Consider the following 22,660-nt stretch of genomic DNA (forward strand, 5'->3'; position numbering starts at 1 on the left):
AGTGGTTAGAGTGTAGAGGCGGCGGGGTAGCCTAGTGGTTAGAGTGTAGAGGCGGCGGCAGGCGGCAGGGTAGGGTAGAGGCAGGGTAGCCTAGTGGTTAGAGTGTAGAGGCGGCAGGGTAGCCTAGTGGTTAGAGTGTAGAGGCGGCGGGGTAGCCTAGTGGTTAGAGTGTAGAGGCGGCAGGGTAGCCTAGTGGTTAGAGTGTAGAGGCGGCAGGGTAGCCTAGTGGTTAGAGTGTAGAGGCGGCAGGGTAGCCTAGTGGTTAGAGTGTAGAGGCGGCAGGGTAGCCTAGTGGTTAGAGTGTAGAGGCGGCAGGGTAGCCTAGTGGTTAGAGTGTAGAGGCGGCAGGGTAGCCTAGTGGTTAGAGTGTAGAGGCGGCAGGGTAGCCTAGTGGTTAGAGCGTTGGACTAGTAACCAGGCAAGTTCAAACCCCCGAGCTGACAAGGTACAAATCTGTCGTTCTGCCCCCTGAACAAAGCAGTTAACCCACTGTTCCTAGGCAGTCATTGAAAATAAGAATTTGTTCTTAACTGACTTGGCCTGGTTAAATAAAGGTAAAATTTAAAAAAGAATGAACTGGAACAAGGAGGTGTGTGTGTGTAATCATTTATTTGAATGGTACATCTCTAGTCTATTGATTCACTGGGGAAATAAAGATGTCGCCTGGGTCACAATACAGGTGAATGAATATTCAAGAGGAGTGTGTTCCATGCACGTTGGGCTACTGAGCTTGATTTGGTTGATTTCCCTTCCGTTTGGGACTTATTGTACTGATCAACAGCTTTTACATAGAACAAACCATCTCTCATTTTATAGAGGTGTGTGCTGTCTCTTCAAAACCGATGAGTACATTCTCTCACACACACACACACACACACACTCTCTGAGGCTCGAGCAAAGACGACCATGACTGGGAGAGACGAGCGGCAGGGGAGACGAAGTTAATTAATTACGTTTTTGGTAAAAAATCTACTTTGAAATCAGCAATATTTTGCGTTACGGTTAGCATGTTATCACAAACAAGGTCCTAGGGTAGTGAATAGATTTTAGCTTCACCTATAAGCTAGCAAGGAAAGTTAGTCTACCACACTGGAAGCTACCGGTATCTTCTTGCATTGTAAAGTGTAGTAATGGACATTGTTTTGCGAACAGTAATTAACAGTTTAAATTTCTACATGCCGTGTTGCATTATTCAAGTGGTGAAGCAGCACAGACTCCCAGTGAAGCAGCCCAGACTCCCAGTGAGTGGTGAAGCAGCCCAGACTCCCAGTGAAGCAGCCCAGACTCCCAGTGAGTGGTGAAGCAGCCCAGACTCCCAGTGAAGCAGCCCAGACTCCCAGTGAAGCAGCCCAGACTCCCAGTGAAGCAGCCCAGACTCCCAGTGAAGCAGCCCAGACTCCCAGTGAAGCAGCCCAGACTCCCAGTGAAGCAGCCCAGACTCCCAGTGTAGCAGCCCAGACTCCCAGTGTAGCAGCCCAGACTCCCCAGACTCCCAGTGAAGCAGCCCAGACTCCCAGTGAAGCAGCCCAGACTCCCAGTGTAGCAGCCCAGACTCCCAGTGAAGCAGCCCAGACTCCCAGTGAAGCAGCCCAGACTCCCAGTGAAGCAGCCCAGACTCCCAGTGAAGCAGCCCAGACTCCCAGTGAAGCAGCCCAGACTCCCAGTGAAGCAGCCCAGACTCCCAGTGAAGCAGCCCAGACTCCCAGTGAAGCAGCCCAGACTCCCAGTGAAGCAGCCCAGACTCCCAGTGAAGCAGCCCAGACTCCCAGTGAGCGGTGAAGCAGCCCAGACTCCCAGTGAGCGGTGAAGCAGCCCAGACTCCCAGTGAGCGGTGAAGCAGCCCAGACTCCCAGTGAGCGGTGAAGCAGCCCAGACTCCCAGTGAGCGGTGAAGCAGCCCAGACTCCCAGTGAGCGGTGAAGCAGCCCAGACTCCCAGTGAAGCAGCCCAGACTCCCAGTGAGCGGTGAAGCAGCCCAGACTGCCAGTATCAATTTAAATAAATTCTAGTACTGAACCCTTTTTCATGTTCTGGTATTGAAAGTGTGTTGATGTTTTGGTATACAGTGCATGGAGAGCGATGGAGAGAGCTGAGGTGGTGGTAACCAGGGAGCGATGGAGAGAGCTGAGGTGGTGGTAACCAGGGAGCGATGGAGAGAGCTGAGGTGGTGGTAACCAGGAAGCGATGGAGAGTGCTGAGGTGGTGGTAACCAGGAAGCGATGGAGAGAGCTGAGGTGGTGGTAACCAGGAAGCGATGGAGAGAGCTGAGGTGGTGGTAACCAGGGAGCGATGGAGAGAGCTGAGGTGGTGGTAACCAGGGAGCGATGGAGAGAGCTGAGGTGGTGGTAACCAGGGAGCGATGGAGAGAGCTGAGGTAGTGGTAACCAGGGAGCGATGGAGAGAGCTGAGGTGGTGGTAACCAGGGAGCGATGGAGAGCTGAGGTGGTGGTAACCAGGGAGCGATGGAGAGAGCTGAGGTGGTAACCAGGGAGCGATGGAGAGAGCGGAGGTGGTGGTAACCAGGGAGCGATGGAGAGAGCTGAGGTGGTAACCAGGGAGCGATGGAGAGAGTGGAGGTGGTAACCAGGGAGCGAGGGAGAAAGGAATCGATCCGTTTTAGCAACCGATCAATCCAACAACTTCACTAATGCAGAGACATGGAGAGTTCAGGGCAGATGAAATAGGTTGGGGGAAACTAAGAGCCAAGTTCAGACTCATCTATACTGTCTACCCTCAGCAGCTGAATTCAGAAAGTGTGTGTGTTCTTTGAAAGCCTTCTCCCTGAGCCTCGTAACCTTCACCATCTCCCATAATCCTCCAGCACTCCTCTGATCGTCGGTTGGGCGGCACCCAGACCAATCACGGAATTAGGAAAATATTCACTAAAATCCCCCATAAAGGAATTTATATTCCTGTCATTAAAGATCAGTCTGACATGCTATTCCCTTACAGAGTGTGTCATTGAAGTTCAGTCTGACATGCTATTCCCTTACAGAGTGTGTCATTGAAGATCAGTCTGACATGCTATTCCCTTACAGAGTGTGTCATTGAAGATCAGTCTGACATGCTATTCCCTTACAGAGTGTGTCATTGAAGATCAGTCTGACATGCTATTCCCTTACAGAGTGTGTCATTGACTTGTCCTATAGGACACAGCAGTGTATCATATAGAGAACATAAGGGTGGTACTGGAGGTAAAGAGAGGCATTTTTTGGTGAGGAGCCAAATCTGTGTGATAATACATCATCTTATTCAGTACAAAATCAGGCCAGATTAAATCAGGCACGCAAAGCAAGAGGATTAACCCCCTCCCCCCCCTCGGCTGGCAGATAACATGCTGGAGCTCAGGAATACATACAGGTCCTCTCTGCAGCTCCGTTGGTAAAAGCATGGCTCTTGAAACGCCAGGGTAGTGGGTTCGATTCCAGGGACCACCCGTATGTAAATAATGGAGTCGCTTGGGATAAAAAGCTTCTGCTAAACGGCATATATTAAATACTGAGCGTACAAAAGAAGAACACCTGCTCTTTCCATGACATAGACTGACCAGGTGAGATCTACGATCCCTTATTGATGTCACTTGTTAAATCCACTTCAAATTAGTGTAGATGAAGGGGAGGAGACATGTAGATGAAGGGGAGGAGACATGTAGATGAAGGGGAGGAGACATGTAGATGAAGGGGAGGAGGCATGTAGATGAAGGGGAGGAGACATGTAGATGAAGGGGAGGAGACATGTAGATGAAGGGGAGGAGACGGGTTAAAGGAGGATTTTTAAGCCTTGAGACAATTGAGACATGGATTGTGTTTGTGTACCATTCAGAGGGTGAATGGGTAAGATAAAAAATATATAAGTGCCTTTGAACAGGGTATGGTAGTAGGTACCAGGGCGCACCGGTTTGAGAGTCCTCAGACCAGAAATACAGGCATAGTTTAGAGACAAAACAGAGTTCTCCCAGGGGCCCCCAGAGCTAGCTGTACCACTAGAGATTCTGGGTTCGAGTCCAGGCTCTGTCAGCAGCCGGCCGCGACCGGGAGACCCATGGGGCGGAGCACAACTGGCGTGGGGAACCACCCATATGAAAACGTAAACATCCCATGATTGTCTATTGCCTCCACGGGGTTACAACGGGTTCGCTGGAGAGGGAGGAGTCCAGACAGACGACATAAAAAAAAAAACATAACGGAGGACTCTTTTCTCCCAGCATTCCACAGGGACCCGAGAACCAATCAGCACACTAGAAAATCAGGGGGGAGACCGTGTTTGGCTATTGAACATGTCTATGGAAAAGTGTCCATTGAGAGCATGCTAGTCACTGAGTAACAGTAAACCAATTACACAAATACAGTAGCACAACAGTCAGTAGCTCCAGACCCTGGGTGACAGGGGGAGCCCCCAGTGCATCAGGCCAGGAGACAGAACCTCTCTCTGGGGTTGGGTAGAGTCTGGTTCCCCTGGTGTCTCAGAACTGGGTGGTCAGCCCTGAAATAACCCTGAGCAAGAGCCTCAAGGACACACCACATTCTACTCTGACAGAAACATCTGATGACAGCCCAGACACACAGACACATGGCCCAGACACACAGACACACGGCCCAGGCAGACGGCCCAGACACACAGACACACGGCCCAGACACACAGACACACGGCCCAGGCAGACGGCCCAGACACACAGACACACGGCCCAGACACACAGACACACGGCCCAGACACACGGCCCAGACACACAGGCAGACGGCCCAGACACACAGGCAGACGGCCCAGACACACAGGCAGACGGCCCAGACACACAGGCAGACGGCCCAGACACACAGGCAGACGGCCCAGACACACGGGCAGACGGCCCAGACACACGGGCAGACGGCCCAGACACACGGGCAGACGGCCCAGACACACGGGCAGACGGCCCAGACACACGGGCAGACGGCCCAGACACACAGGCAGACGGCCCAGACACACAGGCAGACGGCCCAGACACACAGGCAGACGGCCCAGACACACAGGCAGACGGCCCAGACACACAGGCAGACGGCCCAGACACACAGGCAGACGGCCCAGACACACAGGCAGACGGCCCAGACACACAGGCAGACGGACACTAGGGCAGACGGCCCAGACACACAGGCAGACGGACACTAGGGCAGACGGCCCAGACACACAGGCAGACGGCCCAGACACACAGGCAGACGGACACTAGGGCAGACGGCCCAGACACACAGGCAGACGGACACACAGGCAGACGGCCCAGACACACAGGCAGACGGACACTAGGGCATATAGTCATTCAGAAGCCAACAAACACATCTTTATAAGCGACTCTATCACAGCTCCCCAGTGTCCCTCACTAAGACTAAAGGGCGTACAGACAGAACCCTGTGCAGTCGTATATTTGGAAAGTATAAATAACAATATAATCTCTCAGTATTTACAGTGTATTGCTAAAGCTTGGATTTAGACTGGCTGTTATTGAGCAGCAAAGAGAAAGTCCAACTCTGGGATTTCCTCTGGATGGAGAGGATCACAGGATCACAGGATCATATCAGAGGACTATGAGAGAGCTGTAGTGACTGGAAATTAACCACAGGAGTACGTGGTGGGATGAAGAAAACGTGGAGGAAACACACAGAGGTCAGCTGAAACTCACTTGGCTGTGCAGTCCTCGTCATACTTAGTCTTCAGATCAAAGAGCTCTGCCTGAGTTGTTTCAAGAGCTGAAAAAACAGGCAAGAAACAACAGCTGTTAGTCAGGCCAACGGTGTGTGTGTGTATGTGTGTGTGTGTGTGTGTGTGTGTGTGTGTGTGTGTGACAGATATAAGATCAGGTAGTGAATGGACTGGTAGATACCTGTCTGTAAGGCCTGGGCCTTGTGGTCAGCCTCAACCAGCTTAGAGGACATGGAGTTCTGGCTCTCCTGGAGCGTTCTGGAAACAGAGAGATGGAGGGATGGGGAGAGACAGAGAGAGAGATGGAGGGATGGGAGAGAGAGAGAGAGAGATGGAGGGATGGGGAGAGACAGAGAGAGATGGAGGGATGGGGAGAGACAGAGAGAGATGGAGGGATGGGGAGAGACAGAGAGAGATGGAGGGATGGGGAGAGACAGAGAGAGATGGAGGGATGGGGAGAGACAGAGAGAGATGGAGGGATGGGAGAGAGAGAGAGAGATGGAGGGATGGGAGAGAGAGAGAGAGATGGAGGGATGGGGAGAGACAGAGAGATGGAGGGATGGGGAGAGACAGAGAGAGATGGAGGGATGGGGAGAGACAGAGAGATGGAGGGATGGGGAGAGACAGAGAGAGATGGAGGGATGGGGAGAGACAGAGAGAGATGGAGGGATGGGAGAGAGAGAGATGGAGGGATGGGGAGAGACAGAGAGAGATGGAGGGATGGGGAGAGACAGAGAGAGATGGAGGGATGGGGAGAGACAGAGAGAGATGGAGGGATGGGGAGAGACAGAGAGAGATGGAGGGATGGGGAGAGACAGAGAGAGAGATGGAGGGATGGGGAGAGACAGAGGGAGATGGAGGGATGGGGAGAGACAGAGGGAGATGGAGGGATGGGGAGAGAGAGAGAGATGGAGGGATGGGGAGAGACAGAGAGAGATGGAGGGATGGGGAGAGACAGAGAGAGATGGAGGGATGGGGAGAGACAGAGAGAGATGGAGGGATGGGGAGAGACAGAGAGATGGAGGGATGGGAGAGACAGAGAGAGATGGAGGAATGGGAGAGACAGAGAGATGGAGGGATGGGAGAGACAGAGATGGAGGGATGGGAGAGACAGAGAGTCATCAACCATGAGTTACTGAACGCCATTTAAAATAAGACATTAGGTCAGAGAGTGAGAGTTACATCAGCCCAGACTCCCTTACAGTTTAATTCTATAATACCAAACAAGTCTACTGTCAAAACTCCCTATTTTCTCACCATTTCTCATCCAGTTTTTTCCATAAATCGAACAAACTACAAACCACTTATCATTAGCAAGCTGGATTTGTCAGTAATGTGCTCCCTCTCTTCCTCCTCCTCCCTTATCTATCGATCTTCGTCTTACATTTACATTTAAGTCATTTAGCAGACGCTCTTATCCAGAGCGACTTACAAATTGGTGCATTCACCTTATGACATCCAGTGGAGCAGCCACTTTACAATAGTGCATCACCTCGTCATGTTTCAGAGGTCCATCCATATACTGCCCCTCTAATACAACACATATTCCTAGTAGATACTGTAACTCTCCTCTCTATATTCCTAGTAGATACTGTAACTCTCCTCTCTATATTCCTAGTAGATACTGTACCTCTCCTCTCTATATTCCTAGTAGATACTGTACCTCTCCTCTCTATATTCCTAGTAGATACTGTACCTCTCCTCTCTATATTCCTAGTAGATACTGTAACTCTCCTCTCTATATTCCTAGTAGATACCGTAACTCTCCTCTCTATATTCCTAGTAGATACTGTAACTCTCCTCTCTATATTCCTAGTAGATACTGTAACTCTCCTCTCTATATTCCTAGTAGATACTGTAACTCTCCTCTCTATATTCCTAGTAGATACTGTAACTCTCCTCTCTATATTCCCAGTAGATACTGTAACTCTCCTCTCTATATTCCTAGTAGATACTGTAACTCTCCTCTCCTCTCTATATTCCTAGTAGATACTGTACCTCTCCTCTCTATATTCCTAGTAGATACTGTAACTCTCCTCTCTATATTCCTAGTAGATACTGTAACTCTCCTCTCCTCTCTATATTCCTAGTAGATACTGTAACTCTCCTCTCTATATTCCTAGTAGATACCGTAACTCTCCTCTCTATATTCCTAGTAGATACTGTAACTCTCCTCTCTATATTCCTAGTAGATACTGTAACTCTCCTCTCTATATTCCTAGTAGATACTGTAACTCTCCTCTCTATATTCCTAGTAGATACCGTAACTCTCCTCTCTATATTCCTAGTAGATACTGTAACTCACCTCTCTATATTCCTAGTAGATACTGTAACTCTCCTCTCTATATTCCTAGTAGATACCGTAACTCTCCTCTCTATATTCCTAGTAGATACTGTAACTCTACTCTCTATATTCCTAGTAGATACTGTAACTCTCCTCTCTATATTCCTAGTAGATACTGTAACTCTCCTCTCTATATTCCTAGTAGATACTGTACTTCTCCTCTCTATATTCCTAGTAGATACTGTAACTCTCCTCTCTATATTCCTAGTAGATACTGTAACTCTCCTCTCTATATTCCTAGTAGATACTGTAACTCTCCTCTCTATATTCCTAGTAGATACTGTAACTCACCTCTCCTCTCTATATTCCTAGTAGATACTGTAACTCTCCTCTCTATATTCCTAGTAGATACTGTAACTCTCCTCTCTATATTCCCAGTAGATACTGTAACTCTCCTCTCTATATTCCTAGTAGATACTGTAACTCTCCTCTCCTCTCTATATTCCTAGTAGATACCGTAACTCTCCTCTCTATATTCCTAGTAGATACCGTAACTCTCCTCTCCATATTCCTAGTAGATACCGTAACTCTCCATATTCCTAGTAGATACCGTAACTCTCCTCTCTATATTCCTAGTAGATACTGTAACTCTCCTCTCTATATTCCTAGTAGATACCGTAACTCTCCTCTCTATATTCCTAGTAGATACTGTAACTCTCCTCTCTATATTCCTAGTAGATACTGTAACTCTCCTCTCTATATTCCTAGTAGATACTGTAACTCTCCTCTCTATATTCCTAGTAGATACTGTAACTCTCCTCTCTATATTCCTAGTAGATACCGTACCTCTCCTCTCCTCTCTATATTCCTAGTAGATACTGTAACTCCTCTCTATATTCCTAGTAGATACCGTAACTCACCTCTCCTTCTCTGCATAGTCATTGTGGAGCTGGACCTGTTTCTCCTGGACCAGGTTCTCAGCCTGGTTCTTCAGGGACTGCTCATAGTCCCGGATCTTCTCCTTCAGCGCTTTAATAGTCACCTCTAGACCAGGAGAGAGAAGACACCATGAGATAGAGGGGGGGTGGGAGAAGACACCATGAGAGAGAGAGGGGGAGGGTGAGAGAAGACACCATGAGAGAGAGAGGGGGGTGAGAGAAGACACCATGAGAGAGAGGGGGTGAGAGAAGACACCATGAGAGAGAGGGGGTGAGAGAAGACACCATGAGAGAGAGGGGGTGAGAGAAGACACCATGAGAGAGAGGGGGTGAGAGAAGACACCTTGAGAGAGAGGGGGGAGAAGACACCATGAGAGAGGGGGTGAGAGAAGACACCATGAGAGAGGGGGGTGAGAGAAGACACCATGAGAGAGGGGGTGAGAGAAGACACCATGAGAGAGGGGGGTGAGAGAAGACACCATGAGAGAGAGAGGGGGGTGGGTGAGAGAAGACACCATGAGAGGGGGGGGGGGCTGTGCTGAGCTGGATGGCTGTGAGAGGAAACCACAGAGAGAGGAAACCACAGAGAGGGAAAACCACAGAGAGGGAAAACCACAGAGAGGGAAAACCACAGAGAGGGAAAACCACAGAGAGGGAAAACCACACAGAGAGGAAAAACCACACAGAGAGGAAACCACACAGAGAGGAAACCACACAGAGAGGAAACCACACAGAGAGGAAACCACACAGAGAGGAAACCACACAGAGAGGAAACCACACAGAGAGGAAACCACACAGAGAGGAAACCACACAGAGAGGAAACCACAGAGAGAGGAAACCACAGAGAGAGGAAACCACAGAGAGAGGGAACCACAGAGAGAGGAAACCACAGAGAGAGGAAACCACAGAGAGGGAAAACCACAGAGAGGGAAAACCACAGAGAGAGGAAACCACAGAGAGAGAGGTAACCACAGAGAGAGGTAACCACAGAGAGGAAACCACAGAGAGGAAACCAGAGAGAGGAAACCACAGAGAGGGAAAACCACAGAGAGAGGTAACCACAGAGAGGAAACCACAGAGAGGAAACCACAGAGAGGGGAAACCACAGAGAGGAAACCACAGAGAAGGGAAACCACAGAGAGGAAACCACAGAGAGGGGAAACCACACATAGAGGAAACCACACAGAGAGGAAACCACAGAGAGGGAAAACCACAGAGAGGGAAAACCACAGAGAGAGGAAACCACAGAGAGAGAGGTAACCACAGAGAGGGAAAACCACAGAGAGAGGAAACCACAGAGAGAGAGGTAACCACAGAGAGAGGTAACCACAGAGAGAGGTAACCACAGAGAGGAAACCACAGAGAGGAAACCACAGAGAGGGGAAACCACAGAGAGGAAACCACAGAGAAGGGAAACCACAGAGAGGAAACCACAGAGAGGGGAAACCACACATAGAGGAAACCACACAGAGAGGAAACCACAGAGAGGGGAAACCACAGAGAGGAAACCACAGAGAGGAAACCAGAGAGAGGAAACCAGAGAGAGGGGAAACCAGAGAGAGGGGAAACCACACAGAGAGGAAACCACACAGAGAGGAAACCACACAGAGAGGAAACCACAGAGAGAGGAAACCACAGAGAGAGGGAACCACAGAGAGAGGAAACCACAGAGAGAGGAAACCACAGAGAGGAAACCACAGAGAGGAAACCAGAGAGAGGAAACCACAGAGAGGGAAAACCACAGAGAGGGAAAACCACAGAGAGAGGAAACCACAGAGAGAGAGGTAACCACAGAGAGAGGTAACCACAGAGAGAGGTAACCACAGAGAGAGGTAACCACAGAGAGGAAACCACAGAGAGGGGAAACCACAGAGAGGAAACCACAGAGAAGGGAAACCACAGAGAGGAAAACCACAGAGAGGAAACCACAGAGAGGGGAAACCACACATAGAGGAAACCATACAGAGAGGAAACCACAGAGAGGGGAAACCACAGAGAGGAAACCACAGAGAGGAAACCAGAGAGAGGAAACCAGAGAGAGGGGAAACCACACAGAGAGGAAACCACACAGAGAGGAAACCACAGAGAGAGGAAACCACAGAGAGAGGAAACCACAGAGAGAGGAAACCACAGAGAGGGGAAACCACAGAGAGGGGAAACCACAGAGAGGAAACCACAGAGAGGAAACCAGAGAGAGGAAACCACACAGAGGGGAAACCACACAGAGGGAAAACCACACAGAGGAAACCACACAGAGAGGAAACCACAGAGAGGAAACCACACAGAGAGGAAACCACACAGAGAGGAAACCACAGAGAGGAAACCACAGAGAGGAAACCAGAGAGAGCAAAAGCGGTGTAATAGGTGGATGTCTGAGAGGGCAGGGGGATCCCTTTAAGGAAGTGAGATAAAGATTGAGAGCACTGCTGATCGTTGGATTTGATTGAGAGTTCTCAGCACTGTGCACGAGTGAGTGATTTAAACCCCATTCTCCCTGTTCTGACACACAATCAATAGCGGAGAGTTCTTTCAGAGCCCTCTTACCCTGCCACTGTTTAACACCTAAAACCCTGCTGAGGGTTTCTCTGTCTGTGTGTGTGTGTGTGTGGGGGGGGGGGGTTCTCCATCTGTGTGTGTGAGGGGGGGTACTCTGTCTGTGTGTGTCTCCCTCCCGACACCCATCCATCTCCCTCCCGACACCCCTCCATCTCCCTCCCGACACCCATCCATCTCCCTCCCGACACCCATCCATCTCCCTCCCGACACCCATCCATCTCCTCTTCACCCATCCCCCCTTCACCCCATCCCCCTCCCCTCTTCACCCCATCCCCCTCTCCCCTTCACCCCATCCCCCTCTCCTCTTCACCCCATCCCCCTCCTTCACCCCATCCCCCTCTCCCCTTCACCCCATCCCCCTCTCCCCTTCACCCCATCCCCCTCTCCCCTTCATCCCATATCCCATTCACCCCATCCCCCTCTCCTCTTCACCCCATCCCCCTTCACCCCATCTCCCCATCCCCCTCTCCTCTTCACCCCATCCCCCTTCATCCCATCCCCCTCTCCCCTTCACCCCATCCCCCTCTCCCCTTCACCCCATATCCCCTTCACCCCATCCCCCTTCACCCCATCCCCCTCTCCTCTTCACCCCATCCCCCTTCACCCCATCCCCCTCTCCTCTTCATTCCATCCCCCCTCTCCCCTTCACCCCATCCCCCTCTCCCCTTCACCCCATCCCCCTTCATCCCATCTCCCCCCTTCACCCCCTCTCCCCTTCACCCCATCCCCATCCCATCCCCCTCTCCCCTTCACCCCATCCCTCTCCTCTTCACCCCATCTCCCCACCCCATCTCCTCTTCACCCCATCCCCCTTCACCCCATCCCCCTCCCCTTCACCCCATCCCCCTTCACCCCATCCCCCTCTCCCCTTCACCCCATCTCCCCTTCACCCCATACCCCATCCCCCTTCACCCCATCCCCTCTCCCCTTCACCCCATCCCCCTCTCCTCTTCACCCCATCTCCCCTTCACCCCATCTGCCCTTCACCCCACCCCTTCACCCCTTCACCCCATCCCCCTCTCCTCTTCACCCCATCTCCCCTTCACCCCATCTGCCCTTCACCCCACCCCCTTCACCCCACCCCCTTCACCCCATCCCACTTCACCCCATCTCCCCACCCCCTTCACCCCATCTCCCCTTCACCCCACCCGCCTTCACCCCACCCCCTTCACCCCATCTCCCCTTCACCCCATCCCCCTCTCCCTTCACCCCATCTCCCCTTCACCCCACCCCCTTCACCCCATCCCCCTTCACCCCATCCCACTTCACCCCATCTTCCCTTCACCCCACCCCCTTCACCCCATCTTCCTTCACCCCACCCCATCTCCCCATCTCCCCTTCACCCCACCCCCTTCACCCCATCCCCCTCTCCTCTTCACCCCATCCCCCATCTCCCCTTCACCACACCCCCTTCACCCCATCTCCCTTCACCCCATCTCCCCTTCACCCCCCCCCATCTCCCTTCACCCCACCCCCTTCACCCCATCCCCCTCTCCTCTTCACCCCATCCCCACTTCACCACATCCCCTTCACCCCATCCCCCTCTCCTCTTCACCCCATCTCCCCTTCACCCCATCTGCCCTTCACCCCACCCCCTTCACCCCATCCCACTTCACCCCATCCCACTTCACCCCATCTCCCACCCCCTTCACCCCATCTCCCCACCCCCTTCACCCCATCTCCCCTTCACCCCACCCCCTTCACCCCATCTCCCCTTCACCCCATCCCCCTTCACCCCATCCCCCTCTCCTCTTCACCCCATCTCCCCTTCACCCCACCCCCTTCACCCCATCCCACTTCACCCCATCTCCCCATCTTCCCTTCACCCCACCCCCCTTCACCCCACCCCCTTCACCCCTTCACCCCACCCCATCTCCCCTTCACCCCACCCCCTTCACCCCATCTCCCCTTCACCCCACCCCCTTCACCCCATCCCCCTCTCCTCTTCACCCCATCCCCACTTCACCCCATCCCCCTTCACCCCATCCCCCTCTCCTCTTCACCCCATCTCCCCTTCACCCCATCTCCCCTTCACCCCATCTCCCTTCACCCCATCTCCCCTTCACCCCATCCCCTTCACCCCACCCCCCTTCACCCCATCCCCTTCACCCCATCTCCCCTTCAACCCATCTCCCCACCCCCTTCACCCCATCTCCCCACCCCCTTCACCCCATCTCCCCACCCCCTTCACCCCATCTCCCTTCACCCCATCTCCCCTTCACCCCACCCCCTTCACCCCATCTCCCCTTCACCCCACCCCCTTCACCCCATCTCCCTTCACCCCACCCCCTTCACCCCACCCCCTTCACCCCATCCCCCCCTCCTCTTCACCCCACCCCCTTCACCCCATCTCCCCTTCACCCCATCCCCCTTCACCCCATCCCCCTCTCCTCTTCACCCCATCTCCCCTTCACCCCACCCCCTTCACCCCATCCCACTTCACCCCATCTCCCCATCTTCCCTTCACCCCACCCCTTCACCCCACCCCCTTCACCCCATCTCCCCTTCACCCCACCCCCTTCACCCCATCTCCCCTTCACCCCACCCCCTTCACCCCATCCCCCTCTCCTCTTCACCCCATCCCCACTTCACCCCATCCCCTTCACCCCATCCCCCCTCTCCTCTTCACCCCATCTCCCTTCACCCCATCTCCCCTTCACCCCATCTCCCTTCACCCCACCCCCCTTCACCCCATCCCCCCCCTCTCCTCTTCACCCCATCCCCTTCACCCCATCTCCCCTTCACCCCACCCCCTTCAACCCATCTCCCCACCCCCTTCACCCCATCTCCCCACCCCCTTCACCCCATCTCCCCTTCACCCCACCCCCTTCAACCCATCTCCCCACCCCCCTTCACCCCATCTCCCCACCCCCACCCCATCTCCCCTTCACCCCATCTCCCCTTCACCCCACCCCCTTCACCCCACCCCCTTCACCCCATCCCACTTCACCCCATCTCCCCATCTTCCCTTCACCCCACCCCTTCACCCCACCCCCTTCACCCCTTCACCCCACCCCCTTCACCCCATCTCCCTTCACCCCACCCCCTTCACCCCATCTCCCCTTCACCCCACCCCCTTCACCCCATCCCCCTCTCCTCTTCACCCCATCCCCACTTCACCCCATCCCCTTCACCCCATCCCCCTCTCCTCTTCACCCCATCTCCCCTTCACCCCATCTCCCCTTCACCCCATCTCCCCTTCACCCCACCCCCTTCACCCCATCCCCCTCTCCTCTTCACCCCATCCCCTTCACCCCACCCCCTTCACCCCACCCCCTTCACCCCACCCCCTTCACCCCATCTCCCCACCCCCTTCACCCCATCTCCCCTTCACCCCATCTCCCTTCACCCCACCCCCTTCACCCCATCCCCCTCTCCTCTTCACCCCATCCCCCTTCACCCCACCCCCTTCACCCCACCCCCTTCACCCCATCTCCCCACCCCCTTCACCCCATCTCCCCTTCACCCCATCTCCCCTTCACCCCACCCCCTTCACCCCATCCCCCTCTCCCCTTCACCCCACCCCCTTCACCCCATCTCCCCTTCACCCCACCCCATCCCCCTCTCCTCTTCACCCCATCCCCCTCTCCTCTTCACCCCATCCCCCTCTCCTCTTCACCCCATCCCCCTCTCCTCTTCACCCCATCCCCCTCTCCTCTTCACCCCATCCCCCTCTCCTCTTCACCCCACCCCCTCTCCTCTTCACCCCACCCCCTCTCCTCTTCACCCCCACCCCCTCTCCGCCCCTCAGGGTTTCTAAATATTCCACTGTGTCTGGCACATCTCTTTCCTTCCTCCTTCTCCCTCCGTTGTATTGGTTTGTGAGAGAGTGAGTGGGTGTGACTCACCCTGGTTCTTGACCTCGGCAAACTCTTTGTTGTAGTCCTCTAGAGTCTCTCTGAGTTTGAGGTTCTCTGTCTCGATGTCGTGCATCCGCTGGAGCTTCAGCTGGAGCTGCTGACCCAACTCCAGCACAGGGACGGGGTCTGAGAAAACACACACACACTACGTTACACACACACTACGTTAAACACACACACACAGGGAGCTAGCTAGTGTGGGAAGTGGTCCTGTTGAGAAACAGAAGTTAGGATTAGCTACAGTCATCCACCCTACTCTACACCGCTGTAGTGCTGAGAGAGAGAGAGAGAGAGAGAGAGAGAGAGAGAGACAGAGAGAGAGAGACAGAGAGAGAGAGACACAGAGAGAGAGACACAGAGAGAGAGACACAGAGAGAGAGACAGAGACAGAGAGAGAGAGACAGAGAGAGAGAGAGACAGAGAGACAGAGAGACAGAGAGACAGAGAGACAGAGAGACAGAGAGACAGAGAGACAGAGAGACAGAGAGACAGAGAGAGAGGTCTCCCACGCCAATAAAGCCCTTTTGAATTGAGAGCGCGACAGAGAGGAAGCATTTCGTACGACAAACGACACGGGTGATTCCCTATGTGCCACTAGTTTAAGTCAGAGTTGAGTTGCGGATCAGTGTTGTCTGTTGCTCTGATAAAGTGGGGCTTGTCTGTCAGTCTGATTCTCACCGGTGGGGGACGGGTGATTGACAGGCGTAAAGTAGGACGTGACGGGAGAGTGATGCACATCATCATCCCCGCAAAATGAGCAGTGTATGTGTGTAACGTAGTGTGTGTGTGTGTGTAGGGTTCTGTAAATGTCCAGGCCTCAACACACAACACCCACTCCAACAAGCTATCCAGGCTGTATCACAACCAGGCGTGACTGGGAGTCCCATAGGGCAGCGCACATTTGGCCCGGCGTCATCTGGGTTTAGCCGGTATAGACCGTCATTGTAAATTTAAAAAATGTGTTCTTAACGACCTGAGTGGATGAAGGCCTGGTACTACACACAACCCTCTCCTCTCTTACCTGGGACATCCATCCCCTCTCCTCTCCTCTCTTACCTGGGACATCCATCTCCTCTCCTCTCTTACCTGGAACATCCATCTCCTCTCCTCTCTTACCTGGAACATCCATCTCCTCTCTTACCTGGGACATCCATCCCCTCTCCTCTCCTCTCTTACCTGGGACATCCATCCCCTCTCCTCTCTTACCTGGGACATCCATCCCCTCTCCTCTCCTCTCTTACCTGGGACATCCATCCCCTCTCCTCTCCTCTCTTACCTGGGACATCCATCCCCTCTCCTCTCTTACCTGGGACATCCATCCCCTCTCCTCTCTTACCTGGGACATCTATCTCCTCTCCTCTCTTACCTGGGACATCCATCCCCTCTCCTCTCCTCTCTTACCTGGGACATCCATCCCCTCTCCTCTCTTACCTGGAACATCCATCTCCTCTCCTCTCTTACCTGGGACATCCATCCCCTCTCCTCTCTTACCTGGGACATCCATCTCCTCTCCTCTCTTACCTGGGACATCTATCTCCTCTCCTCTCTTACCTGGGACATCCATCCCCTCTCCTCTCCTCTCTTACCTGGAACATCTATCTCCTCTCCTCTCTTACCTGGGACATCTATCTCCTCTCCTCTCTTACCTGGGACATCCATCCCCTCTCCTCTCCTCTCCTCTCTTACCTGGGACATCTATCTCCTCTCCTCTCTTACCTGGGACATCCATCCCCTCTCCTCTCTTACCTGGGACATCCATCCCCTCTCCTCTCTTACCTGGGACATCTATCTCCTCTCCTCTCTTACCTGGGACATCCATCCCCTCTCCTCTCCTCTCTTACCTGGGACATCCATCCCCTCTCCTCTCTTACCTGGAACATCCATCTCCTCTCCTCTCTTACCTGGGACATCCATCCCCTCTCCTCTCCTCTCCTCTCCTCTCTTACCTGGAACATCTATCAATCTCTTGTAGACGTTCAAGAAGGAACCTTCTGCTTCTTTACTTCTTTTGCTCAAGGCATCGATCTGAAAGGAGGAGAGGATTAGAAGATGAGAGGAGAGGATGAGAGGAGAAAAGAGGAACAATTTAATCAAAACACGCAGATGGACAAACTGACAGCTAATAGCACTGCTTCGTTTTGGTGTGTTCCATGTGTGCATGTCTAGGTAGCCAAGTGGTTAGAGGAGGCAGGTAGGTAGCCTAGTGGTTAGAGGAGGCAGGTAGGTAGCCTAGTGGTTAGAGGAGGCAGGTAGGTAGCCTAGTGGTTAGAGGAGGCAGGTAGGTAGCCTAGTGGTTAGAGGAGGCAGGTAGGTAGCCTAGTGGTTAGAGGAGGCAGGTAGGTAGCCTAGTGGTTAGAGGAGGCAGGTAGGTAGCCTAGTGGTTAGAGGAGGCAGGTAGGTAGCCTAGTGGTTAGAGGAGGCAGGTAGCCTAGTGGTTAGAGGAGACAGGTAGCCTAGTGGTTAGAGGAGACAGGTAGCCTAGTGGTTAGAGGAGACAGGTAGCCTAGTGGTTAGAGGAGGCAGGTAGCCTAGTGGTTAGAGGAGGCAGGTAGCCTAGTGGTTAGAGGAGGCAGGTAGCCTAGTGGTTAGAGGAGGCAGGTAGCCTAGTGGTTAGAGGAGGCAGGTAGCCTAGTGGTTAGAGGAGGCAGGTAGCCTAGTGGTTAGAGGAGGCAGGTAGCCTAGTGGTTAGAGGAGGCAGGTAGCCTAGTGGTTAGAGGAGGCAGGTAGCCTAGTGGTTAGAGGAGGCAGGTAGCCTAGTGGTTAGAGGAGGCAGGTAGTCTAGTGGTTAGAGGCAGGTAGCCTAGTGGTTAGAGGCAGGTAGCCTAGTGGTTAGAGGCAGGTAGCCTAGTGGTTAGAGGAGGCAGGTAGCCTAGTGGTTAGAGGAGGCAGGTAGCCTAGTGGTTAGAGGAGGCAGGTAGCCTAGTGGTTAGAGGAGGCAGGTAGCCTAGTGGTTAGAGGAGGCAGGTAGCCTAGTGGTTAGAGGAGGCAGGTAGCCTAGTGGTTAGAGGAGGCAGGTAGCCTAGTGGTTAGAGGAGGCAGGTAGCCTAGTGGTTAGAGGAGGCAGGTAGCCTAGTGGTTAGAGGAGGCAGGTAGCCTAGTGGTTAGAGGCAGGTAGCCTAGTGGTTAGAGGAGGCAGGTAGCCTAGTGGTTAGAGGCAGGTAGCCTAGTGGTTAGAGGAGGCAGGTAGCCTAGTGGTTAAAGCATTGGGTCAGTAACCGAAAGGTTGCTGGATCGAATCCCCCGAGCTGACAAGGTAAAAATCTGTCGTTCTTCCCAAGGCAGTTAAACCCACTGTTCCCCGGTAGGCCATCATTGTAAATAAGAATGTGTTCTTAACCTCTTCAATCTATGGGGGCGCTATGTCATTATTGGATAAAAAAACATGCCCGTTTTAAGCGCAATATTTTGTCACGAAAAGATGCTCGACTATGCATATAATTGGCAGCTTTGGAAAGAAAACACTCTGACGTTTCCAGAACTGCAAAGATATTATCTGTGAGTGCCACATAACTCATGCTACATGCGAAACCAAGATGAAACCTCAAACAGGAAATGAGCAGAATTTTTGAGGCTCTGTTTTCCATCATCTCCTTATATGGCTGTGAATGTGCCATGAACGAGCATAAGCTCTCTGCCGTTCGTCCAAGGTGTCTGCAGCATTGTGACGTGTTTGTAGGCATATCATTGGAAGATTGGCCATAAGAGACTACATTTGCCAGGTGTCCGCCCGGTGTCCTTTGTCTAAATTGGTGCGTAAACTTCAGCTGCAGGCATTTTCCCATGGGATTCAGAGGGGAAAGCACACTTCCACGAACGATATATCATCGAAGAGATATGTGAAAAACACATTGAGGATTGATTCTAAACAACGTTTACCATGTTTCAGTCGATATTATGGAGTTAATTTGGAAAAAAGTTTGGCGTTCTGACGAATGAATTTTCGTTTTTTTTTGGTAGCCAAACATGACGCAGAAAACGGACCGATTTCTCCTGCACAAATAATCTTTCAGGAAAAACTGAACATTTGCTATCTAACTGAGAGTCTCCTCATTGAAAACATCCAAAGTTCTTCAAAGGTAAATTATTTTATTTGAATGGTTTTCTGTTTTTTGTGAAAATGTTGCCTGCTGAATGCTAATGCTAAATGCTAATGCTAGCTATCAATACTGTTACACAAATGCTAGTTTTGCTATGGTTGAGAAGCATATTTTGGAAAATCTGAGATGACAGTGTTGTTAACAAAAGGCTAAGCTTGACGGCTAGCATATTGATTTCATTTCATTTGCGATTTTCATGAATAGTTAACGTTGCGTTATGGTAATGAGCTTGAGGCTGTATTCACGATCCCGGATCCGGGATGGCTCGCCGCAAGAAGTTAACTGACTTGTCTAGCTAAATAAAGGTTAAAAAATAAATTACAAAAAATAATGCTGTTGATCTCTAATAACTAGTAGTTTTTCTACTCCACACACTGTTCAGATGTTAATCTGATGACACACACACACACACACACACACACACACACACACACACCAGGGTTTCCGTTGGCTGGTACATGCAGGCTTTAGGCAAAACATTTTAACAAAAGCTGATCAATACAATTTTGTCCCCAACACAACAATCCATTGCAAAATAATGCTTTTTATCCTCTGGTGACCCACACCAGTCTGTCTGTAACTCTGGTGACCCACACCAGTCTGTCTGTAACTCTGGTGACCCACACCAGTCTGTCTGTAACTCTGGTGACCCACACCAGTCTGTCTGTCTGTCTGTCTGTAACTCTGGTGACCCACACCAGTCTGTCTGTCTGTCTGTCTGTAACTCTGGTGACCCACACCAGTCTGTCTGTCTGTCTGTCTGTCTGTAACTCTGGTGACCCACACCAGTCTGTCTGTAACTCTGGTGACCCACACCAGTCTGTCTGTAACTCTGGTGACCCACACCAGTCTGTCTGTAACTCTGGTGACCCACACCAGTCTGTCTGTAACTCTGGTGACCCACACCAGTCTGTCTGTAACTCTGGTGACCCACACCAGTCTGTCTGTCTGTAACTCTGGTGACCCACACCAGTCTGTCTGTCTGTAACTCTGGTGACCCACACCAGTCTGTCTGTCTGTAACTCTGGTGACCCACACCAGTCTGTCTGTCTGTAACTCTGGTGACCCACACCAGTCTGTCTGTAACTCTGGTGACCCACACCAGTCTGTCTGTCTGTCTGTCTGTAACTCTGGTGACCCACACCAGTCTGTCTGTCTGTCTGTCTGTAACTCTGGTGACCCACACCAGTCTGTCTGTCTGTCTGTCTGTCTGTAACTCTGGTGACCCACACCAGTCTGTCTGTGTGTAACTCTGGTGACCCACACCAGTCTGTCTGTCTGTAACTCTGGTGACCCACACCAGTCTGTCTGTCTGTAACTCTGGTGACCCACACCAGTCTGTCTGTCTGTAACTCTGGTGACCCACACCAGTCTGTCTGTCTGTAACTCTGGTGACCCACACCAGTCTGTCTGTCTGTCTGGTGACCCACACCAGTCTGTCTGTCTGTCTGTCTGTCTGTAACTCTGGTGACCCACACCAGTCAGTCTGTCTGTCTGTCTGTCTGTAACTCTGGTGACCCACACCAGTCAGTCTGTCTGTCTGTCTGTCTGTAACTCTGGTGACCCACACCAGTCTGTCTGTCTGTCTGTCTGTCTGTCTGTCTGTCTGTAACTCTGGTGACCCACACCAGTCTGTCTGTCTGTCTGTCTGTCTGTCTGTCTGTCTGTCTGTCTGTAACTCTGGTGACCCACACCAGTCTGTCTGTCTGTCTGTCTGTCTGTAACTCTGGTGACCCACACCAGTCTGTCTGTAACTCTGGTGACCCACACCAGTCTGTCTGTAACTCTGGTGACCCACACCAGTCTGTCTGTAACTCTGGTGACCCACACCAGTCTGTCTGTCTGTAACTCTGGTGACCCACACCAGTCTGTCTGTCTGTAACTCTGGTGACCCACACCAGTCTGTCTGTCTGTAACTCTGGTGACCCACACCAGTCTGTCTGTCTGTAACTCTGGTGACCCACACCAGTCTGTCTGTAACTCTGGTGACCCACACCAGTCTGTCTGTCTGTAACTCTGGTGACCCACACCAGTCTGTCTGTAACTCTGGTGACCCACACCAGTCTGTCTGTAACTCTGGTGACCCACACCAGTCTGTCTGTAACTCTGGTGACCCACACCAGTCTGTCTGTAACTCTGGTGACCCACACCAGTCTGTCTGTAACTCTGGTGACCCACACCAGTCTGTCTGTAACTCTGGTGACCCACACCAGTCTGTCTGTAACTCTGGTGACCCACACCAGTCTGTCTGTCACTCTGGTGACCCACACCAGTCTGTCTGTGTGTAACTCTGGTGACCCACACCAGTCTGTCTGTAACTCTGGTGACCCACACCAGTCTGTCTGTAACTCTGGTGACCCACACCAGTCTGTCTGTAACTCTGGTGACCCACACCAGTCTGTCTGTAACTCTGGTGACCCACACCAGTCTGTCTGTAACTCTGGTGACCCACACCAGTCTGTCTGTAACTCTGGTGACCCACACCAGTCTGTCTGTAACTCTGGTGACCCACACCAGTCTGTCTGTAACTCTGGTGACCCACACCAGTCTGTCTGTAACTCTGGTGACCCACACCAGTCTGTCTGTAACTCTGGTGACCCACACCAGTCTGTCTGTAACTCTGGTGACCCACACCAGTCTGTCTGTAACTCTGGTGACCCACACCAGTCTGTCTGTAACTCTGGTGACCCACACCAGTCTGTCTGTAACTCTGGTGACCCACACCAGTCTGTCTGTAACTCTGGTGACCCACACCAGTCTGTCTGTAACTCTGGTGACCCACACCAGTCTGTCTGTCTGTCTGTCTGTCTGTAACTCTGGTGACCCACACCAGTCTGTCTGTCTGTAACTCTGGTGACCCACACCAGTCTGTCTGTCTGTAACTCTGGTGACCCACACCAGTCTGTCTGTCTGTAACTCTGGTGACCCACACCAGTCTGTCTGTCTGTAACTCTGGTGACCCACACCAGTCTGTCTGTAACTCTGGTGACCCACACCAGTCTGTCTGTAACTCTGGTGACCCACACCAGTCTGTCTGTAACTCTGGTGACCCACACCAGTCTGTCTGTAACTCTGGTGACCCACACCAGTCTGTCTGTAACTCTGGTGACCCACACCAGTCTGTCTGTAACTCTGGTGACCCACACCAGTCTGTCTGTCTGTAACTCTGGTGACCCACACCAGTCTGTCTGTCTGTAACTCTGGTGACCCACACCAGTCTGTCTGTCTGTAACTCTGTCTGTGACCCACACCAGTCTGTCTG

The 22,660-nt window shown here is 52.4% G+C and overlaps 1 protein-coding gene across 4 annotated transcripts in view; it reads right to left on the reverse strand.

Annotated features, from left to right (window-relative positions):
* Nucleotides 1-22,660, reverse strand: part of LOC115124868 (homeobox protein cut-like 1) — a 151,074-nt gene that overhangs the window by 56,702 nt on the left and 71,712 nt on the right. For all 4 annotated transcript variants that reach the window (XM_065024205.1, XM_065024202.1, XM_065024203.1 and 1 more), the window contains exons 4-8: nt 17,248-17,326; nt 15,290-15,427; nt 8,868-8,991; nt 5,845-5,921; nt 5,644-5,710 (exon numbers count right to left, since the gene is read on the reverse strand). In XM_065024205.1, the coding sequence (XP_064880277.1) occupies nt 5,644-5,710; nt 5,845-5,921; nt 8,868-8,991; nt 15,290-15,427; nt 17,248-17,326 (485 nt within the window). The remainder of the gene's footprint in view (nt 1-5,643; nt 5,711-5,844; nt 5,922-8,867; nt 8,992-15,289; nt 15,428-17,247; nt 17,327-22,660) is intronic.

The sequence above is a fragment of the Oncorhynchus nerka genome, linkage group LG11 (assembly GCF_034236695.1).
Source record: "Oncorhynchus nerka isolate Pitt River linkage group LG11, Oner_Uvic_2.0, whole genome shotgun sequence".
Classification (NCBI taxonomy): Eukaryota; Metazoa; Chordata; class Actinopteri; order Salmoniformes; family Salmonidae; genus Oncorhynchus; species Oncorhynchus nerka.